The 24,315-nt window shown below is 36.1% G+C and overlaps 1 protein-coding gene across 2 annotated transcripts in view; it reads right to left on the reverse strand.

Annotated features, from left to right (window-relative positions):
• The window catches only part of MAGI2 (membrane associated guanylate kinase, WW and PDZ domain containing 2), a 1,354,570-nt gene that overhangs the window by 599,836 nt on the left and 730,419 nt on the right, over positions 1–24,315 (reverse strand). For both annotated transcript variants that reach the window (XM_047096111.1, XM_047096110.1), the window contains exon 3: positions 6,424–6,543. In XM_047096111.1, the coding sequence (XP_046952067.1) occupies positions 6,424–6,543 (120 nt within the window). The remainder of the gene's footprint in view (positions 1–6,423; positions 6,544–24,315) is intronic.

Here is a 24,315-nt window from a genome sequence, read left to right on the forward strand (position 1 = left end):
CCTCTCTCTCTGCCCCTCCCCCGTTCGTGCTCTGTCTCTCTCTGTCCCAAAAATAAATAAACGTTGAAAAAAAAAATTAAAAAAAAAAAGAATGAGCACTGGGTGTTATATGCAAGCAATGAACCATGGGAATCTACCCCAAAAACCAAGACCACGCTTTACACACTGTATGTTGGCCAATTTGACAAGAAATTATATTTAAAGAAATAATCTAAGACATGGCAAGAGCCATTGATCATCACTATGTTGATAATATTTCAGAGAAACATATGCTCTCATGTACAAGACTGTTATAATCAATTTGATCAAAACTCTCTTGAGTGCCTCCTACAAAATGAGTAAATTTAAAGTAGAACAACTCATAAAGTTTAAAATATTCATCCAATCAGGAAAGATAAATAGGTTCTGTGTGTTGAAGCAGTGGAAAGAAATGTAAGTAAAAACTTTAAAGTTATGCATTTTTTTCTTCCCACTAAATGAAGGGCATTATACTTTTTTTCAGGTGAATTCTCAATTTGTTTCAGATAAAAATTTATAGGGAGGTGGAGGGGCACCAGGGTGGTTCAGTCAGTTGAGCATCTGACTCTTGATTTTGGCTCAGGTTATGATCTCATGGTCATGGGATCGAGCCCCACATGGGGTTATGTGCGAAGCATGGAGCCTGCTTAAGAATATCTCTGTCTCTGCCTCTGTCTCTGTCTCTGTCTCTCTCTCCCTATCCACCCCTCCTTTGCTTGCTCTCTCATTCTCTCTCTCTATCAAAAAATGTATAGGGAATGTTTACAAGAGTTAGAAAATCATAGTAATTATAGACATGAGCTTTAAGGAAATTAATTAAACCCTGAATATCACAGTTTTGGAATCCTAAGCTTTACCTAGTATCATCATCATTATTGGTTTTGAAAGAGCTGAAGAAGTGAGTCTTATGCTCATGAATATTGGCTTTATTTTAATGACATACTCCAAAAAGCCTGTTCCTTTTAGCTACATCTGAACAAAAATTTGTAGGGCTAACAATAAACTAGTTAATATTGTACTTTAGGTAAAAGCAAGCAAGCCATTTCATGTTCCTTGACTTTAGTCTTTAAGTTATAATTTATATGATTGTATAAAATTAGTTAATTAATTTCTTGGTTTGTTTCTTCTAGTCCTTTTGGGAGAAAAAAAATACTTGGAAATAGGCATTTTCATTATGTATTTTGGAAAAAGTTGGGTTTACAAAAGTCCCAAACCAAAAGGAAATTTTGTCATCTTTTAAGGCACAATAATACTTCCAGTTTTAGTGCTTTACACAAGAGCATAGCAGAATGCAAAAATCATACATTGTCCATAACTCTGAATACAAACTGAATCAGAGAAAAAAATCAGAAGGAAAAAAAAAACTTGGCATTATGAGATCCCAAAGAAGTATAATACTTCACTAACGTGTTTTCCTCTATTGTTCAAATAAACATTTAGTAAGCTTATGTATTAATGTTTTGTGTTCCTCAAATGAACACCCAAATGTATGGCTTGGAATCTTCAATGGTAGGAATATTGCCAAAAGAAAGAAAATGGAGCAAGTATCAAAATAAAAACATGTTATAATCTGGGTATATAATAACAACTGGATCACTTAAGTGCAAGCTCCAAGAATCTACTGTTGTTATAGAGGTTATTATTTTCATGGTAAAAATTTTCTCTTGTAATAGAGTATAAGGGAAAGGGAAAAACAATCACTTCTTATTTAATTTTGGTTCCTGGAATGACAACAACCTTAGCATCAATTTAAGCACTGATCTGCCCTTCAGGAAATATTATTTAGAAACTTGGACTGATAGAAGAACGGTTTTCCTCAAGATTATTTACAGTACCAGTAATAATTTTTCTTTAGCATCAGTATCTCTTTATCATCCAATGCTCTCTTTATTGAAAACACCAATTCAAAATTTTAATAATAAATTCATCAAGGCCATGATATTTTCAAAAAAGTTGATGCTGATTTTAGTGACATGAAATGGATTTATGTAAAATTTGTTATATGTCTTCTCTCATCATATAACTGCTTAAGTTACATTTATACAAAATTATTTGTACTTAATACTTAATATTTTTTACAGGATTTTATGTGCTACACCTAGAAGGACCAAACTTTTATGTACATATTGAAGTGAACATATTGAATTTCATAATCCTGTAATAAAACTGTTTAAGAAAATAGGTGTGCTGTTCGCATTAGGCTCAAGTCCATATATATTAAGGCCCATGATTAGGAGAAACCACAAAATTGAGATGAAGGTAAGTGCCATATTTGCACTATATTCTGTTAGAATCCCAAATAATTTGCTCGTCTTGATTTGGTCCTCCTAAAAATTGGGGCAATATTACAATTGAGCTTATGTACATTTAAAGGAAACACTGAAGTTTAGGATCAGTGGCTTCTTCAAGAGATAGCAAAATAGCATTGCTCCATTTAAAAGCACAACAGCAAAATATGGTAGTGGATGTTATGACAGAAGTGCTGCTTGGAACATGACTGTGGATGATCTAAGTAGATGAGTTAAATGAAATGAGATTCCAGGAACTTCTCAGGAGACATGGGGTTAGTTAATAATGCCATTTAGAACAAAGGTTGAGGCAGACAACTGGTAAGACTGGTCAATGAAACTATGAATGTAACATTCGAGACAACTGGAAGAAGTAGGTCAGGCAGGATTCACTGATTTAGAGCCATGGCTAATTCAGCACTTTGGACAGTTCCCAAAGACATGTTGCCTTCCAGGCACTTAGATTATTTACCCTTTAAATTACCAGATCAACTCATTTAATCCTACCTCTTGGTGTCTCACTTATACCTGCATGTGACCTTAATCCCAAAGGAATTATCTGTATTTAACTAAAGAACTCTGTGGTCTGTTTCACATGAAGCCTACATCTTCAGTCCTGACATAAAGATTCATAGTGTTGTGTTACTTGATTTTACATCAGGCTCACCACTGGGCTTTGTTCTATTAACTTAATTTTAAACTTGATTAAATATGAAAAGATAAGGATGAGATCATCCAAGTCACGGAAAAGAGGCTCTTTACCAACACCTGATGGTCCACCAGAACCAAATCCTCTGGGCCATTTACATACAAGGGCATTCAGCAGCTGTTGTATAACAAACTGAAAATAGGTGCTCAGACAGAGTGAGGAGTTGGTGCTGCGGAGAGAAGGAATCTGCTAAAACTGTGTCTAGGATCATGGAGCATAACCGTAGATAGTAACTCAAGCACATTAAGGCCTTCCTTGCAGTCTCTGGTAAATAAAAGAATTGCTCTTTTGGGGTGAGTAATTTGAGCCAATTTCTAGGAGGCAGATCTGCAATTCAAGAAAGTCTACTTTGTTTCTAATCAAAGGACAAATTTCATTTTAGCTACATCTTTAACCAAGATTAAAACTAGAATTATTGACAGTGAGACAAAAATGCATACATATGAGAAATACTTTAAAAATGTATTCTTCCTCACAACTACTTTTCAGGTAGATGTTTCCTGTTCTGAAACTGAGTAGTGGGGGTGAACGCTATAAGACTGGTTTCTTCAATGACGGGCATCTTAACTAGACATTTTATAAAGGATTTTCTTGATCTTTGCTAATCAAAAATGAATGGGGTCCCAGTCCCTGACAAGAAATGCACAAGTTGGTAAGTATTTATGAGCAAGAAGAAGCAGAGACTATCTCCCTACCTCCAATTGCATTAGCAGTCTTGATATTCTTGTTTCTGGGTTGGAATCAGACCTAACATAGCTAAAAGATCTATAACCTTAACACTGAGAGTACACCTCCCGCAAAAAAAAAAAAAAAAAAAAAAAAAAAGCCACTAAGAGTAACCCAATTTCTTCTTACTTTCTTTAGTGGAGTCACAGATATCAAAGATGAATTTTCTAGTCTGGCTGAAGGCTGTAGAGTACTAAGAAGGCATGAAAATGTTTTAGCAAGGAGAAGGAAAGGGAGCAATGGCCCAAACACTGCAGAAAGGAGAATATATAACATAGAAAAACTGGGATTTTATTGAAGAAATTTTATGAGAGATTGATGTCATGGAAGTTTGACAAATATAAAAGCTCTCAGGTTTTTCTTTGTCTGGCTAAGGAGCACATTCTTGTTATTCTGTATATTCTGAAAGCATCGACAGCAGAAAAGGCATTCCCCAGGTTTCCTTGACAAATAACACACTAAGTGGTAGCCCTGAGCCTTGAGTTTATGATCAGTCCTGAAGGAATAATAGTGATTTTCATTAGAATGTCAATTCTACTGGTTCCTCAGCTGTGATTGTAAGAAAATCTGAAGATCCCGAGATTTGAGAATGCTACCTAGGTGTCTGCCCAGACGGTTATGTGACCTGAAAAAGGAATATTGTTTTCAACCAAGTATACCATGTGTAATTGTAAGCAATGGTATTGATTCCACAAAGTCATATATACAAAGTCTTTTTAGTCAATGATCAGATCTATGCATGTGGAGGCAATTAACAAGCTGGCACCAAACTTTAGCAAACTAAACTTTCAATACTGAAAAGATGTCTGAAAAAGATTCAAGACAACCCACCCTGGCTCATGAAACTTGGCTATATTTTTATGGTTTCAGGATAGTTTCCTCAAAATTTAACTGGAACCTAAAATTTACTTTATTTTAAAATATTGCTATTAAATTTCATCCTGAGAGTACTGGAGATTTAACATGAACATTTGGTTTAATTTTTTTTCTGGAGATTTAACATGAACATTTGGTTTAATTTTTTTTCACCTTCTATACAGTTAACAGAGTCTTTATTTTTAAAAACAAAAAGAAAAGGTCATATTGTTAACCATACTACTTTTGAGATGCTCCTGCATGTTAAGCTTCTGGGTTTTTTGTTATATAAATATAATATTTATATTTGCTTTTATATTATAACATATATTTATATTTATGTATGTCACATATATAATATTAAATAAGGTAATTAAATACATTATTATTGGCAGACATACAAACTAATGAATGCCACTAAATAATGTCACAAAACTCACAAGAAAATATGCTACAAAATTTATTGTTTATTTACTCTGACTTCTTTGATATAAGTACTTTCTATGATTTATACAGTTATTTTTCATATAGTTTAAGCAGCTTATATGAGCAACACAGCTTTTATATTTAAAATATTTTCAATCAACCTCCATCATTACTTATTTTTGACAACATGAACAAGAAACAATACTCATGTGTAAAACCATTTTCTTTTCCTGGGTATTTTTTCCTATTTCCTATAAATGTGGCAATAAGCAACTAAATGTCTTAGCCATAATGTAGGCACATGTCTCAGCCTAAATTGCCTTAGGAATGCAAAGTAAAAGAAGAGATTTTAATATTTCTAACAATATATAATATTAAGTTCTTAAGTAACTCTAGTCCACTGGGCATCTACAAGTAAGTGAAGGAGGAAGTAGAGGGTCAAACTACTAATGAACCCAACTTACTTGCTAATGGGAGACCTCATGTATTTGATTGACTAAGCAGCAATGCATATATTATTACTTTTGTTTTTAATATCACTCACTATTACTTTTAATACAGTAAAACTGGATTCATCTTTGAACTTACTAATATATACAAATATAGTTCACACATACAATGGCTATGAAATACATAATTCAATTAGACATAAACTACATGCCTGTAGATGTCACTTAAATGTATAAATGTGATCATATCAACATGTTATTTATTTATGCTTTTCAATGCTACCGTTCTCCTTTTACAGATAATTCTACTGAGGTTCACAGATACCAACAGAGTTATTTAGTATTTATAGTGGATAAGTAATAAAGCCAGATTTGGAACTGAGACAGATTCTGGTTCATGTTACAGTGCTCTTTCCACTGAAAGATACTTCCTACATTCAAGCTTTTAGTGTCATCTATTGTTCATGTTTGACTTGAGTACACAAGGAGACTTTTCTTTTGCAGTAGAGCTTGGGAGAGCAAGCACAGATCATATTTCCTCATATTTTCCTACTTCATCATTTTGCATGAGATGCAAGTGAAGGCCAGTGAAGTGAAGGAACTAAAAAAAAAAAACACACAGAGATAATGACAGGACTGCAACTCAAGTCCTGTGCTCTTTGAGATGTTATCTAAAGATGAAGATAATTTATTTGGAAGATCACAGCTTAGTCTCAGGAGGCCATCACAAGTATATTTCAGTGGGCACATACATATCTCAGCATCTTAAGAGTAGAATTAATCTAGATGTATCCTAACTTTTTATTTAGAAAATATGTTTCTAAAATTACCTTATTAAAGCTCTCAAACCAAAAGCAGTAGCTTATCAGCAATCTGGCATCCTAATGCATTTCAGCAACAGACAAAAATGTGATGCAACAAGGAATAAAGTTAGCAGACGAGCTGTGCTTACCTTCATAAGTCCCGCTTTCTAAGAGAGCACCACTTTTCTCCAATTCCATAAAATCTTCAACGGTGATGAAAATATAGTCCACTCCAGGGACCTCACCCTCCTTATGTGGCCTTGTGGTGCCTGAATAAGGAAAAATTAAAAACAAAAGAAAGACTCTAAGTGATTTGTTGTTGAACTTTAGAAATACCACCATACTTCTGAATATTCAATAACACTTGTTTGTACATCCTGCGAGTTGGCAGCCTGCATTTGTCCTTCTGTTTGTTTGGAAACAGAAAATAGCATGGGTAAAGATTAAAGTAAATATACAAAGCATTCCTCTTCATCAAGCTTATAAAGAGTTCATTGCCATGGAATGCAATTGCATACATTTCTTACAGTGGAAAATGCAGACCATTGTGCCCTTTTTTGAAGGGGCGTTTGAATATTGGGCCAGAAGTCTGCTAGCTCAGGAATTTACATATCTCACTTCTATGAATAAACCTTTATTGTTCTGTAGATTGCCTTGCTATGACATAAAATACAATGGAAAATAGGAATGTTAGCAGCATGTCAATGTATCTTTCTATTTTCATGATCTGCTCCTTTGTAAGGGTACTTTTGGTTTTCATTTGTTAACTTGGCCCCCCAAAATAACTTATATTTGATTTAAAGGAATACAAAATCTTTACTATTACTTAAAATTAATTAGATAATAATTGGAATTGGTGATAATTATAATTGAGTTAGTATTATAATTCCAGTAATAGTTTCCTTTCTTTCCCTTCCCTTCCCTTCCTTTCCCTTTCCTTTATTATTGCCTTTAATTCTGACTGAACTGGGGAGCGAAATGCTCTGAGGGGTTGCTTCATGGGTCCACCACTCTTGTTTCCTACAGGGTAAATGGGACATCTGTGGCCAAGGTGACAGAAATATCAACCTGTGGCTCAGTGCATCTGTGCTAGAGAAGTCAGGCTTCCAGATCTGCTGTCCAGTTCATAAGGCAGGAATCAAAATAGAGACATATTAAAGGTTGTGGGTGTGTTTTCTGGTGCACTTTCCTCTCTGAACATGCCCTAAATTCTCTTCTTTTTCTATGCCACCTAATAAAACATTTTGTGTGGTCAGATTGGAATTTTCATAATGCATACAGGCAAATAGTTTATAGAAATATACAAAGGGCAGATATATATAAGCAAGTATTAATACATTGGCAGGATTGTTCACATTCAAAATTTCCTCCATATTCTCCATATACTAAAAAAAGTATTTTAAACCCTTAAATTTAATTTTCAGTCTATGAAATCTTTATCAACTAGACCATGAAAATTGCCAATTGGTTCTCCTTTTGGTCTGTTAGGATCAGATTTGAACTGCAGATGAAAGGCATAAACTCATGCCAGAATATACAATGTGCTAGTGAAATTGATTTTGTATAAAAATGAATAATTTCCATTGAAAATATTTTTTGAAGAGATTTGAAAGCATTATTTTCTAAAATTAAATTTTAGAACCCTTCTTTGGAGGTTGCAAAACAATTTTTCTCCATAATCACATTTAATGACTTTCCCCTAAATTTGTTACTTCATTTGTTTAACTGAGCCACATTTTGCAATATTTCCTACTGCTTTTATGCTATACAATATAAACCTCCCACACCTAATATGCACAGTGTTGTCAAATTAATGTTTCTATGAAAACCTTAACTTTCAATATCCTGACTTTTACATGCTTAACCCTTGTGAATTAAAAGCACATTAACATAGTTTTTGGCAATCAATTTGTTTTCTGTTTATTTAGAACACACTCTAATCATTAAGAAAAATAGCATAACAAAGATTCCATTTTCCTTACTAATTTATCTGCATATTTCAGAAGCTACATGCTTTGATTAATTAAGTGCTTGCAGTGCGGTAATGCATTCCTAGCACAATATGAGCACAGGACCACATGCTTGAGGCCAGTTCCTGAGTTTGCTTCTGGACTGGAATTACTTGACTACGCCAAACTCTAGTAGACATGTTTGTGGTTGTGATCTTTTGGAAGGACCATCAGTACTCTGGTTCACTGGGTAGGTTTTCCATCTCTATACTGCACCTCAGGACAATGCGACTGAACTCTTGCCTTGGGGATACAGACTCCTAATGGCAACATCAGTGTCACCTGTTGCTACTGACCTGCTTAAAGCTATTTGGATGGGGGCTCACCTACCTCACTGTGGCTTGAAGAAGTTCTATACTATAATTCCAAATGCTACAATTCCCATCTTTGACATTCATCTCATGTCTTCTTTTCTCATCCTCTTCATTTTTATAATTATAACCCCCAGGCTCTTGTTCTCTTTTAATTTCCCTCATGTTCACCAAATATGGCTTCAATTCCCTCTCTAAATTCTAAAGACTCTAAATTCTAAACAACCTAGAATCCCATCTTTCCTTTAGCTCACCTTCACCATTTCCCCACTCCTAATAAGCTCCCGAGTTCAATATTGGCTATTTCATTCATAGACTGTTAGTTGCTTCAGAAAACAGTGGACATTCATCCACTGAGAAAGCACCCTACAAATTCAGGTTACCTAATATCAGTTTGATTCAACTGATGATTGGCAATCCTTTTATATGTCTTCCTTCTCTGTCACAATCAGACCATTTTCTAATACTCAACAGCTGTCACTTTCAACAGAAGACATTAGTGCATTCTCTTTGTGGTAAAGAAAGAGATAATCTGAAATCAAATTCCCCAAAGCACATCTTATTTTTTAAGTTTGTTTGTTTGTTTATTTATTCATTCATTTTAAATGTTTATTTATTTCAGAGAAAGACAAAGTGCCAACAGGGAGGGGCAGAGAGAAAGGGAGACACAGAATCCGAAACAGGCTCCAGGCTCTGAGCTGTCAGCACAGAGCCCAATGCGGAGCTTGTACGCATAAACCGGGAGATCATGACCTGAGTTGAAGTCAGATGCTTAACCAACTGAGCCACCCAGGCACTCCAAGTTTATTTATTTTGAGAGAGAGAGAGAGAAAGAGAGAGAGCAAGAAGGAGTTGGGGAGGGGCAGAGAGAGAGAGTGAGAGAGAATCCCAAGCAGGCTCTGCACTGTCAGTGCAAAGCACGACAAGGGGCTCAAACTCACGAAATGTGACATCAAGACTTGAGCTGAAATCAAGATTCTAGATTAACCAAACAAGCCACCCAGAACCCCCTTCTCAAAGCTTCTTAATTTGTACTTTCGTTATCTGCATTCTCTTCACCCTTAATTGGAATCATCCATCTATCTTGCTAAAATGAATCCTTTCTCTTCTGCTTTCTTGCAGGTTAGTTTTTTTTTTTCTTTTTAAAATCAGAGTTACATATGCAGATATTTTGAAGTCAACCATTCTACAGAGCTCAGTATTTGAATAAAAGCAGACTGTCATCACCACTCCCCAAAACCTTCCCTTCATCCAGAGGCAAAGACTCAACATTTTTAGCTGATTCTTTTGTTTTTACCTCCATCCATTTAAATAATTTATGATGTCCTTCTTTCTTTTTTTCTTTCTAATGTTTATTTATTTTTGAGAAAGAGAGACAGAGTACGAGCAGGAGAGGGGTAGAGAGAGAAAGAGACACAAAGTCTGAAGCAGGCTCCAGGCTCTGAGATGTCAGCACAGAACCCAATGCGGGGCCCGAAGTCACCAACAGTGAGATCATGACCTGAGCTGAAGTCAGACACTTAAATGACTGAGCCACCCATGTGCCCCCTCCCTTGTATCTTTGTGCATGTGTTTTACTTTAGCTATTATTTCCTGATTTCTTGGTAAAGCGAATGAGGAGTTAGCTGTTTCTTGCCCATGTTTCCTACACCTCACTTCCTCCCTCTCTCCTCCTCCCATTCTCCCAATAGCACAAACTTGTGTTTAGATGACTACTTAATGTTTACAATGGCAACAGTATGTAAATCTATTTCCACCTGAACCTTGTGATGTGGTAGTAGACTAATTTTCCTTTCTTGCATAACTTTTGTTTACTCTAGATTTAGTGTTTCCATTTCCAATTTCCCTTATATTAATGGAGAATTCAATTAATTAACACCTTCCTTGTTGGATAAATCAACTTTTAACACATACAAGTATACTTAATATTTCATCAGGTTTATCCTATTGAAGAAATTGCTCCTGGAGCCTCTAACCTGCTCCAATCCAGACCTGCTGTCCCATGACACAGCTGTCATCCTGGGATCATCTTTGCCATCATCCCGGGGATTCACTTTGCCTCTTCCCTGTGTCATACTGCTCTTTTCCCAGATCCCATGTCTCTTTTTGTGGTCTATTCCCTCGTTTTGGCAGAGCACATCTGCCAGAAGCTTTCTGTCAAAAGCTTTCACAGAAGCTACATTTTCTTTTCATGTCTGAAAAATACTTTATTCTATCCTTATGGTGGCAAATCGGACTCAGCATTTCAGGAAAATTTCATAGTGAAAATATATTTTCTCCACCCTGTTCCTCTGTTAATGTCACCACTATTATTCTAGCCATACATGCTTTGAACCTTTCCCTCAGAGTCACAATCGGGGTGTCTGTCCCTCACTTGTTTATCCCATCTCCAAATATTTGGCAAATTCTGTGCCCTGTACCTCCACAATGTTGTCCTTCCCTTCTGTACTATCTCTGTTCTAAAATTGCCCTCCTGGACCTGGTACTGGCTATGTCACTGTTGTGACTGCCTCCCCCTCTTAGTTTATCATCGCACTCCCCAATTACCCTGGGAAAGCACGAGGCTGACCTCTAGTCAAGAGATGTGGTTGAGGGGCGCCTGGGTGGCTCAGTCGGTTAAGCGTCCGACTTCGGCTCAGGTCACGATCTCGCGGTCCGCGAGTTCGAGCCCCGCATCGGGCTCTGGGCTGATGGCTCAGAGCCTGGAACCTGCTTCTGATTCTGTTTCCCTCTCTCTCTGCCCCTCCCCCGTTCATGCTGTGTCTCCCTCTGTCTCAAAAATAAATAAACGTTAAAAAAAAATTAAAAAAAAAAAGAGATGTGGTTGAAAACATAAGGAGAGGAAAATACTGAAAGTTTAAAAAGTCAGAAAATCTAAGATTCTATTATTGACAATAAAAGGCGATTCTGGCATGCCAGGTTGTAGAGTCTCAGGATGGACTTTCCTTTATGGAACATGTGAGGAGAATAATTTGAGAAGTTTCCTCTTAAGAAATGTCTTCCTTTGAGCTTGTCATGTGGCATTCTCCTCTCTGGGTAACCCAAAATTTCCACCATTAGAATTACTCTTTGGTTTAGACCAAACAGAAACTATCTTTAAAACATAAGCTATAGTAGATGTGAATGTGAGCCAGGCAATGAAACTGCCTGGGTTTGGTGGAGCTCTGCCATTTGCTATCAGTATTACCTTGAGTAATGTATAACTCTAGTTTTCCTATCTATAAAATACGGTTAATACCAGTAGCATTTTGGTTGATTTGAAATCAAGACATTTGAAACCAAGAAAGAAAAACAATCAAGGATTCTTCAAATCAAGACAATGTCTGGAACATGTGAAGCACTCAAAAAAAATATTTATATTAAGTATTGTTGTTTGGAAGAGCAGAGATGACACCCTGGATTTTTTTTCCACATGAATTCTTGCCACAAATATTAATTGAGCACTTACTATATGCCAAGTACTATTCAAGATACTGAGGAAATATTTTTGAATAACACAAAGTAGGACCCTTTCTTTTGTGGAACTTATATTCTACCAAAGAGAGAGAGTAAACAACAACAACAACAACAACAACAACAAAACATAATTAAAAAGTAAGTTATATAATATGCTATAAATAATTAAATTCTAATGAATGACCATAAATCATTTTCACCTATGGATTATTAGCAGGTTAATTACTTAGATTTTTAACTGTTAGTTTACACAAATGGAGCAAAAGCTTGAAGAGAAGAGAAAGAGAGAGAGAGAGAGAGTGTGTGTGTGTGTGAGAGACAGAGAGAGAGAGAGAGAGACAGAGAGAGAGAGAGAGAGAGACAGAGAGAAAGAGAGAGAAACCATAAGGATCTGAGGGGAAATAGACACCAGTTGAGAGCTGCAGGCTTCCCAGGGGCGAATGCTGGCTTGGCAAAAGATCTCTGGGAGCCAGCAAGAACCTACTTATATTTTGGAAAGAATCACTAAATTCCTAAAGAGAAATTTTACGTATTTCACATATTGCTTGTTTTAGCTTAGGTCAACTGGCTTACACATTGGTGCCCAATACAGGTATTTTTGAACTTTCAAGGTTATTCTCACAGGATTGATAAATAGGACAGTGCGTGATAGGCTCTGATGACTAGTGTATGTACACACACAGAGACATATATATCACCCCAAATTTTTAAAACAGGGAAGTGTAAGCATGGTGTAGCAGAAAGGTTTTCAAAGTTGGAATTCAGATCATTTGCATTCTATTTTGGTTTTAATAATTTAGGTTTGTGGTCTTGGATTAAAACATCATTGAAGTTTATTTATATATTTATTTGTAAGAAATCTCTACAATCAATGTGGGGTTCAAACTTACAACCACAGGATTAAGAGTCACATGCTCTTCCGACTGAGCCAGCCAGGTACCCCGACATATATATGGTCAACAGACACATGAAAAGATGCTCGACATCACTCATCATCAGGGAAATACAAGTCAAACCACAAGTGAGATAACATCTCACACCTGTCAGAGTGGCTAAAATGAAAAACACAAGACACAACAGGTTTTGGTGAGGATGTGGGGTAAAAGGAACCCTTGTATACTGTTGATGGAAATGCAAATTTGTGCAGCCACTCTGGGAAACAATATGGAGGTTCTTCAAAAAGTTAAAAATAGAACTACCCTATGATTCAACAATTGCACTGCTAGGTTATTTACCCAAAGAATACAAAAATGCCGATTCAAAGGAATGCATGCAACCTGATGTCTATAGCAGCATTATCTACATTAGCTAATTACAAAACAGCAAAACATTTTTATGCTGAAATAAGTATAGTTACTTTCCCAACTCAGTTACCATCCCAAAGGATTATGAGAGGTGACAGTGAAGCAAGACTCACCAGTAATGGAAAGTTGTCCCCCTGTGTTAGGAATAGAGTGGAAGCTAGTAGAATAAAAGAGGAAATACAGGTGATTCATCATATAGCTAAAAGCTGAAGCTCCTCTTCTTTTAATGCTCTTCTATATTTGGTTGGAACTTTCCTAAGTGGTGTTTAGATAAGTGCAAAAGAAATTTTATTATCCAGATTATGGCTTATAGATTTCATTCTTTGTCTCCCGGACCACTCCTCCAAAGGGAAAATAAATAGAAAGGAAACAGAGGAAATGCTACTAAATTGAGTCTTTGCTTTATCTCTGATCGCTTCATTTCTTAAAAAAAAACAACATATTGAATAATTGCCAAATTAAGTACTGTATGAATAACACCTTCTTCATAAGTTAATAAAAGCATATAGTATTTCTGCTCAAAAGACATGTCTAAAGAGAATGAATGCTCCCAAATGGTTAGCTTATTATCGATACATAGTGAAAGCATATCAAGGTCGCTTGTCATTTTGTTACCATGGCAACTGGGGGTGCCAAAATGGATTTTATTGTTGTTATTATTATTATTCTACTTCGTAAATGAAGGAACATTGCTCCTTTTGCCTTAGGAAGGAAAGAGCATGATGTTTGTGGTAAATATAATTCTGAAGCACATTTTGCCTCAGCCTTCTGATATGTTCTGATTTTAGCGAAATGCTTAAAAAAGCAGTCACTGGATTACAGAAAGGTATTACTACCTAGATGACGGTCAATGCAGTTATCTATTGTAATCTATTTTGATGTGCAAAATGTTCTACAGTGTCCATTACACTATAGGCACCCTATACACATTTGCTATAGAAATGGATTTGGAATCAATCATTAATAGTCAATGTGTTCTAAGCAGATGGATCACTGTGTAAGAATCTGAGAACTAAATTATTTTCTTATGCATGTTTCTGAATATATTCTCTCTTCATTCCTCGTGTTTCTCAACTGCAAGCTGAAGGAAATAAATCTTGACAGCTACAGTGACTTCCTCTAGATTCGACCTTTAATTAACTTACTCTTTAAGATTTCTGAAGACACTGCTTTAGTTTGTCAGTTACTCATTAGCAAGTGGGAACACCATCACCAGATTTGTGTGTGTGCTTCCAATAAAAACATTCAGGAGATTCCTTGGCCAGTGCCCCTAATCAATTTTTATATAATCTGCTTAGATCTTGGGTTTCATTGCACTCATTTTCAATCATATAAAATCCAGAAGTATGATTTCATACAGACATAGAGTTAAGTTAGCAAGGAAAATCATTTAGTTTGGGTCACTGAGCCCTATGTGGTCTAGATTATAAAACAATGTGAGCTTTATAGATTTCTTGTCAGCTGATGGGGTGGGTTGGGTTAAGGTCAAAAAGCAAAGTCTGCAATTTGGTTCAATTAATCACCTATTAGGTATAAGAATTACTTAGTGCCTCAATAAAACACTCCACATGTTTTATAAAATATTAAATATTTGACAGTTTCATGTGAAATATATCAGTATTCGACTTAACAGTGTATTACTCTAAACCTCAGTAATTATTTCAAAACTCTCTTATCCTCTAAAGTAGCAAGCTGTCAACTATTGTTTAAAGTTGCATTTGCATAGTTAATAATGTTCTTCATTTTTCAGACAGAAGTTTTTGAAGAAGAAAGCTCTCCTTGAATATATCTGGATATAAAAGTTCAGACTAATGTCTTATACAGCACCAATTACTGTTTTACATCTTAACAGTTTGGATTGAGGCAGTATCATACCCAAACAAATGGCTCCTGAAATGTACGATACATCAGAATCACATGCAGAACTTGTTAAACACAGATTGAGGGGTGTCACACTCAGAGTTTCTGATTCAGTAAATATTAGGTGGTGCCTGAGAATTTAAATTTCTAGCAAGTTTCCAGGTGCTGTTGATACTGCTAGTCTAGGGACAAGGATTAGAGAACCACTCACTGCTCTAAACTCACTCAGATCTCTAGAAACCCAAACTAAAAGCAATATGATATCTCATTATTAATTTAACTACAACAGGTCATAAAGTATGTGGTTTGCGACCTTAGAATTCACTCTAGGGTAATTGATAGCCATGTCCTGGGTTCAGAGGAAACAAGCCATTCTTCATTTGTTGGTATATAGGTATATCACCGCTACTGAACATTGCTTTTCCATAGTTCTCTTTGAAGTTAATTGAATTTGGAAGACAGTGGACAAATCCCCACTTAGGTTTGCTCATAAATAACTTTCATGATTATTGGAAGTAACATAAACGATCTTGGTTCTACATATACAACAATATGGCTTAAATTCTGAAGACATAGGAGGTTTGAATATAGCTCACCAGGAGTGATAAACAACAATGTGGCAAGAAAAAAACAAGTATATGATGCAGATGACTTCTTGGATTAAGAAAATACTACGGTAGTGAAAAAGAGGGGACAAATATGAAAAATTTGTGGATCTCTAACAAACAAGACAAAGTAGCATCTTCTTATTTCTCCATGCCAAGGTAATTTGATTCACTAAATGTTAAATTACAGCCTGTCTACAACTATACTAATCAGACTAAATCAGGGAATGGGCATGCACTGTGGAATTAGTGCCCATAAATCTCTCTGTGGGAACAAATTATTTAGAAAAACATATCCTTTCATCAATTCCATAATTTCATCAATTCCAAGACTTATACAATTATGTCTCTGGTGTAAACACTAGAGAAAACAAGGGGTGAAGGTGAGAAGTGTCTTTCAAAACTCAAAGTTTATCTTACTGTCCTTATCACTTGAACTGAAAAACCCATGATGCTAAGAAAGAGAGATAGGCAATGTGTATGTAACATTGTGTGTCAACTATACTCAAATAAAATATGTATATTTAAGAAAGGTAAGCAATGTTTGGGTGATTGCTTCTGAAGCTGATGCATGCATATACATTTTGACTTTTAAGGCTCCTCCACTAAATGATCCTACCTAATTATTGGCAGTACCAAGGCATCACTGACTGCTGGTACACAAGCATCTACCCACTGAGGAAAAGCTAGGGCAAAGTGAATGATTTCCTAACTGCACAGCATTTGATTTATCACTCTTTCAGCAGCAAAGAAATCACAACCTGAATCCTATCCATTCCTTCACATCAAAGCCCATCTTCTCCACCCGGTGCCTTGCTGAGAAAACTTAGTTGCACAATTAACTTTCCCCATCAAAGTTTTGCCTTTACCTCACTTGCATTCATGGTCCAGAATAATCCACAGCTCTTGGATGTAAAGACACAACAAGATAAAATGACCCACCCAAGTAAAATCAGATTCCTAAACAGTTAACTTCTTGCTTTTTGATCCATTCTCACAATATCTAAAGGAATAGGATAAAGGGACACTGGACTCTCACTTATAAAATACGGTAACAAACCATAATCTCAAGATTCTTGAGTTGATTATTAATTTCCTGAAATTTTTAACAGTGTGGAAGAAGATGAATGCCCCTTTTGTTACCAATTAATTCAGTTTGAACTTCTGATTTTAATTCTTCAATACTTAATTTAGATATGTTCTATATCGGGCATTCTATAGGATTAATAAAAAGAGGTTTTTGATTCCCTATTTTACTACTTAATTGATAATGTCTCGAGATTACATGCCAAGCTAAAAGAAAAGAAAGATCAGTGACTTTTTATAGAAACAATATATATTTAGTTTGAAGCTTTTATACTCTCCTCATGTAAAATTAATTTGGGCCAGGACTAAACTGCATAGATACGCCAGCTCTCTGAGCAATGCAGAAACACTCTGTTCTTTGACCTTCATTGCATAGAAGGTTTAGTGGATCATAACTTTATCATTTTATCTCTATTAGAATCTTGCAATGACATTAACTTTTACTATCACCATATGTCTCCACGGCATTCTATATTCTGAAATGCCCAAGGTAGATGACAGAATACAGAGCCTACAGAGTACCAGAAGATCCAGAAGAAGGTAAGAAAAATGCTTTTCAGATTATATGGCACAAATCACATATTTGAGTAATCAAATCTATTTGTTGAGGTTCTCAAGAATATGCACATCAAATTATCTTGGAGGGAAGACAAAAATATTATTATCATATTATTTATAGGAGAAAGTGATAGTCACATTCACATTCTACATTTGAAAAGAAAATTATTATTATCTGGTATAAAGATTAGCATTTACATGATAAAGTTGTATACAAAAAATATACACACGCATATAAGCTTTAAATTTAGGGCCAAAAAACTAGCATAATATATGAAAATAAGACAAAGAAAAAGGGAATTATCTTGGGTTAGGCAATTCAAGTATTTGATTCTGCACTGCATTACAGTACAATATTGAAAATAACTTAGCTAAAGGGCTTTCTCTAGATGAAACAGTCTGCTAATTTTTAATATATTCAATAATACATTTTTGAAAACTTCTATTTTTTTTAATTTTTTTTCAACGTTTATTTATTTTTGGGACAGAGAGACAGAGCATGAACAGGGGAGGGGCAGAGAGAGAGGGAGACACAGAATCGGAAACAGGCTCCAGGCTCTGAGCCATCAGCCCAGAGCCTGACGCGGGGCTCGAACTCACGGACCGCGAGATCGTGACCTGGCTGAAGTCGGACGCTTAACCGACTGCGCCACCCAGGCGCCCCTGAAAACTTCTATTTTATACAAACCTATCATTTGCCCACATACATATGAAATGTTTAAGAATGAGTAGTATCTAATAGAAAAAAGAAAAAAGGTGTGCCTGATAAATATAGCAAAGTAAGGAATTATATGAGAAGTTTATTTGTGTAAATAACATCAGTAAGTACGAATAATTATTGAGTCCTAACCTTGGGTGAGGCACTTTTCTCTGCATTTTGCATGCATTAGCTCTTTTACTTCTCTTAACAACTCTAGAAGGTGAATAGCATTCTACCCATTTTACAGCTTGAGTAACTTGCCCAAGTCACAGGATTGCTAAGTGGCCAAGTCAGGATTCAAACCCAGTCAGTGTGACTGCAGAAGCCAGGTTCCTAAGTAACAGGGTGCTCCCTTCTCCCCTATGAAATGTTCTAAATAGATTTTGTTGTGAGACATGGATGGGGGTGGCAGGTCAAAGTGGTGGGGAATATGCTTCACGGATGGTGGATGGGAGGCCATCATTCAGAGGACATTCAGATACGTGTTCTGCCAGAAGAGCATAAGGAAATCAGGAGTCAAATATCCTATGGAGAAGAAGGGAGAAGTAAGGCATTCTCTAAACTGTTGCTGAGTTAGGGTAAATAAGTATATCCAGGAAGATAATTCAGAATGATGAGAAAGTAGCTGAGGAGCAAAAGGAGAGATATCTTTGGAAAGAAAAGCCCAAATTTGTAAAATTGAAAAGCTACAAACATTTTAAAAGAAATGAATAGAATTCTGAGCAGAAGAAAAAGTAGTAATTCCCTCAAACTAGAGAAATTACAAAATATAAGAAATTGGATAAAATTTTACTTATTCAGAGTATATGTCCCTTTTTACAAGTCACATTACAAGAACTTCAATGAATATTTATTTGGTGCCTACACTGGCTTCCAGAAAGATGAAAAATGAAAAAGAAAATCCATCATTAAGGAGGCTTCATGTTATCAAGATACAGACAACTGCAGCCACCAGTATAAAAATTACTTCAAAATAGCACTGAAAATGACAAATATAAAATATATTTTAATATCCTTAAAAGAGATGATTAAAGCAAAAAATAGTAACAAAACATAGTGGGGTTTATAATATACAGTGAATTAGTACAAAGACTGGAGGAGGGAATATAGTTTATGTGAAGTGGCCTATCACTTGATGGTTGACATAGAAAGTTAAAGATGTATAAATTAAATCCCAAAGCAACCTGTGAAAAAACACATACACAACTGAAAGAGATCATCAGTTTAGATTAAAAAGCAAGTCCTGACTATATGCTGCCTATAAGAAACAGATTTTAAACAGAAAAACAACAAAAAGTGAAAGATTTGAAAAAAAATACGCCAAGCGGTAATTAAATGAAAGCTGGCATGCTATAATAACATCAGAAAAAGTAGATTTCAGAGCAGAAACTATTAACAGCAATAACAGGGGTCATTTCATGATAATAAAAGGATTGATTCATTAAGAAGAAAAAAATCCTAAATGTTTATACATCCATCATAGAGATTCAAAATTTATGATGCAGAAACATAAAACCACAAAGAGAAATTGACAATTCCACAATTGTCCTCAGAGATTTTAACACCCTTCTTCAATAACTGATAGAACAAGTACACAGGAAAAGATACAGATCTGATCAACACTAGCTACAAGTTTAGTCTAACTGGCATTTATAGAATACTTCACCTACAGCAGCACAATACACATTTTTTTACATGCATATGGAAAATTTACCATGATAGACCATATCTAGGCCATATAACAAGTTTCAATATTTTAATATGGTTCAAATCACAAAAACTATGTTTTCTGAACACAATAAAATTGAATTAGTAACCAATAACAGAAAAACATCTAGAAAAGCCCCAAATATTTGGAAACTAAAAAACATGCTTCCAAATAGCCCATAGATCAAGGAAGAAATTTTAAGAATTAGAAATTATTTTGAACTAAGTAAAAATGAAAACATAATGTCCCAAAATTTGTGGGATGGTACCAAATCAAGAATTAGAAAGTTATAATCCACAATATCTACATTAGAAAATAAGAAAGGTCCCAAATCAATGATCTCAGGCACTAGAAAAAAGAAGAGCAAATGCTGGTTTGAAAACTGACCCCTGTTCACAGAGGTCAAGGAGAGATGGAAGAAACAGGCAGGTCACTCCAGATTCATAGGTGGCAGGTTTAATAAGTGAGGGAACTTACATAGGAGGCTGGCCACGAAACAAGTGGATCCCTGTGCCTGCCTGCTAGAATATTAAAAATTTATATAGAAGCCTTAAACAGGTTCAGTTACATATACCATCCAAATGGTCTCAACAACACTTTGCTCTCTCAAAGGCTGCTCCTTGAAAATAGCTCCCCCTGTGGGAACCCTGGGCAGAAGGCACATTTCAAGGACAAGGGAGGGGTGAGGAGCCTCTGATTGCCTGGATTCTGCTCCCAGGTCAACCAGTGGTCACATCTTTTTGATGATTTCCTCCAACAGTAATTTAAACCCAAAGTAAGAAGAAAGACAATAATAAAGATCAGAGTAGAAGTCAATAAAATGAACAGAAATCAATATAGAAACAATAAAACCAACAGCTGCTTCTTTGAGAAAATCAGTAAAATTGATAAACATCTACCCAGGTGGATCTCAAAAAAGAAAAGAAGACACAAATTATGCAGATGAACTATGAAAGAAGTAAAACAACTAAAGATTCAAGATATGAAAAGTTTATTGAGATCATGACCTGAGCAGAAATCAAGAGTCAGTCACCCAAACGACTGAGCCACCCAGGTGATCCCCTCTTTTTAATGTTTATTTTCTATGTCTTTTTGTTATTACTTCCAAAGACACAACAGCTATAACCTGAAATATGGCCAATAACCAGGATTTTCTTTCAACATCCTATCAGACACTTTTCACTAGTCTTTTACTTATTTCAGCTTCATCTAAGAAGGGAGCTCTTAATTCTGGCTATGCATTAGAATCACCTGGGGAGATCTGAAAATCAGAGGCTCCACCTGGGATAGATTAAATCAGAATTTTAGGGTAGGCAGCCAGTGGCTGCTTCCCAGGTAATTTTAATGTCCACAGGGTTGTGGATCTCTGGATATAATCAGTAATTTGGTTTATCATTAGAAAGCTGAATGCTTTCATTAACTTTCAATTGATTCTTATCTACTGTGAAAATTTAAGAAGAAAGGTAAATTTGTTTTGATTCCAGGAATTCTGATGCCTGCCTCTTCCATCTGCTATATAATTTTAGGTCTACTAATGTCAGTCTAAGATATTTTGCTATAGAAATTCGATACATTGCAGATTTACACAACTTTTACCCTGGGTGATCAGACCCAAGACTTTAAGAGTTCTGCAAGCTCATACTCTTACACATTTTGACTTCCTACATAAAACACTGTCAGGTTAGCCCCACTGTGGTGATTAATTTCCTTTAGCTGGAACATTCTGACTCGTTGCCACTTGTTGATTTTGAGTGCCTTGTTAAACATTGTGTCTGTCGGGCAGGGGCACTTGTCTTATTTCTTATAGTGGCTTGTTGAAAGAAACATTATTCTCTACTGTTCCACGCTTGGTCCTCTTTCCTGGGAGTGTATGAGTTGTAACCAAAAAGCAATAAGATTTTTTTAAATGTATTTTTATAAGATATTTTTAGCAAAACTGTCAAAGCTTGAACATAAACATGAGTATTTACATCTTAGGAGACTATGCACTAATTCCCATGTACTACTCAAGTAATTTTTTTTTTCTTAAATTATTCTGCTTTTGGAATTGCTTTTGGATTCAGTGGCACCTTTTGTGAACATCTATCATGGCAAAATTTCATTGTCTGAGGCTGAATTTGGCTTATAAAGATAGCAACTTAAAGTCCTTCAGATAGAAATCTAGTGAATTTTGTGGAATGCATATTAAATTTTTTTTTTCAACGTTTATTTATTTTTGGGACAGAGAGAGACAGAGCATGAACGGGGGAGGGGCAGAGAGAGAGGGAGACACAGAATGGGAAACGGGCTCCAGGCTCTGAGCCATCAGCCCAGAGCCTGACGCGGGGCTCGAACTCACGGACCGCGAGATCGTGACCTGGCTGAAGTCGGACGCTTAACCGACTGCGCCACCCAGGCGCCCCTGGAATGCATATTAAAGAAGTTAATACCATCTAGTTCAAAATAGAAATATGATTAAAAATAAACTACTTTCTTTGAAACTACACCTGACTCTGAGAGTAACTGACAATTTTTTTTTTTTTCCACAGCAGTTGGTAGCAACCCAGCCATCAAATTATCCCTAGGGTAATAAAGTCATGTGTTTTGGCATAGTCGTTACTCTTGTTACTGTCATAAAGTCATACAGATGGGGATGGTGGTATACAAGGAAGGGGTTAGCCTCTGGACTGGTATAAATTATTTAACTTCCCTAACTCTAATAGTCCTCATTTGTAAAGTGGGAATAATGCCAAACATGTGAAAATGCCCTGAGGATTAAATTAGAGAATATTTTTAAATGTTTTATCCCAACACTTGCCACATGCTGATGTGCACAAGAGTCTCCTCATGTCTCATTAAGATGAAGTCTTGGGGCACCTGGGTGGCTCAGTAGGTTAAGCATCCGACTTGGGCTCAGGTCATGATCTCGTGGTCTGTCTTGATCTCTGTGCTGACAGCTCAGAGCCTGGAGCCTGCTTTGGATTCTGCATCTCCCTCCCTTGTTGCCCCTCCCTCCCTCTCTCTTGCTCTCTCTCCCTCCCTCCCTCTCTCTCTCTCTCTCTCAAAAATAAAATAAACATTAATTTTTTTTAAAGATGAAGTCTCTGATAAGTAGGCCTGGGCATGGCCTATAATTGTACATTTCTAACAAGCTCTTAGGTGATGCTGATGGGCTACCCCTGGTGTTGGAAGGCTTTAGCCCAGCCTGTACTAGGCAAATTGGTACCTCAATAAGGTCTAATTTCCCTTCCTTCTCATAAGCCATGTCTCCATATTTGTTGCTTTAGGGGTTTGGATTTTTGTCAACAATGTAACTATTAATACTACTACATGAAAGAGCCTGCATGAAAGAAAGTGACTCAGGATGCGCATAATAGAAATCAGATGAGCCCCCATGTTCATGGGCTTAATATATTCACGCAATAATAAAAGTGACCTAGGTTCCTATCTTCTGTACTTCCATTCCAAGGGGTGGATAGACAAGCATCTGGGGCTCTAAGGGGGGACCAAAGTCTCATGGTGTAGTGGTTTCCAAAAGCAAATGTCCCATGTGTCATTTCCATGAGAGGGGGCAAAGAAACTGGAACCAAAAGAACTGAAACCAGGCAAAACTGGCTTTCAGGGTCAGGTATTTTCACCAGCAAATATATCTTGAGTCAACAGTAAAAGGAGAGAGAGTCTTAAATGAAGTACCTACAGGGGAGTACACAGGCGGAGAGGAAGTTGTTTTTGTTATGAAATTTATTTTATGGGCAGTTATAATGAAAATGTATCTTTATCATTCCAAGTCACTGATGATATTCAGCGGTAGTTTTTGTCCTCCCTTCACTAAGGGTTGCTGCTGGCTATTAATCTTTTCAAACATAATGAAAGATACAACCAATCGAGGTATATTGAAATAAAATTAAATCCTACTCAGCCCTAAATATTCTGCTTGAGGTGACAGGACGGTGTCTGGCTAACAAGCACAGTAGACACACAATAGTCACTTTGTTTCTTTGTACCCAGATAGTGTCACCTCACGCGCCAAGCAGCTACTTGAAAACAATCAAGAAACAGATGCATTCTCAGTGGTGATTTAGGGAGTTCTTGCAAGTAGGCTTTCAGCAATCCTCGACAAGGCACCTTCATCATATTTCATGAAGCTTGAAAAACACTCTGTCATCTTTTAAGATCCTTAGTACTATCTCTCACATCATGTTATTTCAAATCAATCATTCCATATCCTGGAAACAGTTCCTCCATGAGGCTCTGAAGTAGTTTGGATCCAGCAATAATATTTTTACTGATAATGCAGACTCTCCAGACTCTGTGGAACACTTTAAGTTGCTTTCAGATAATCCAGGCAACAACACAAACTATAAAAATAAATACAGATACATACACACACTTAAACTTTCTGCCTTTGCATTTGGCTCACTTGGGTAATAGAAACAAAATAAGAATAAAACAAAAAAAAATTTCC

Source organism: Lynx rufus, unplaced genomic scaffold, assembly GCF_022079265.1.
Source record: "Lynx rufus isolate CCGP_SWC_20201006 ecotype Redwood Valley unplaced genomic scaffold, mLynRuf1.p SCAF_4, whole genome shotgun sequence".
NCBI classification, from domain to species: domain Eukaryota; kingdom Metazoa; phylum Chordata; class Mammalia; order Carnivora; family Felidae; genus Lynx; species Lynx rufus.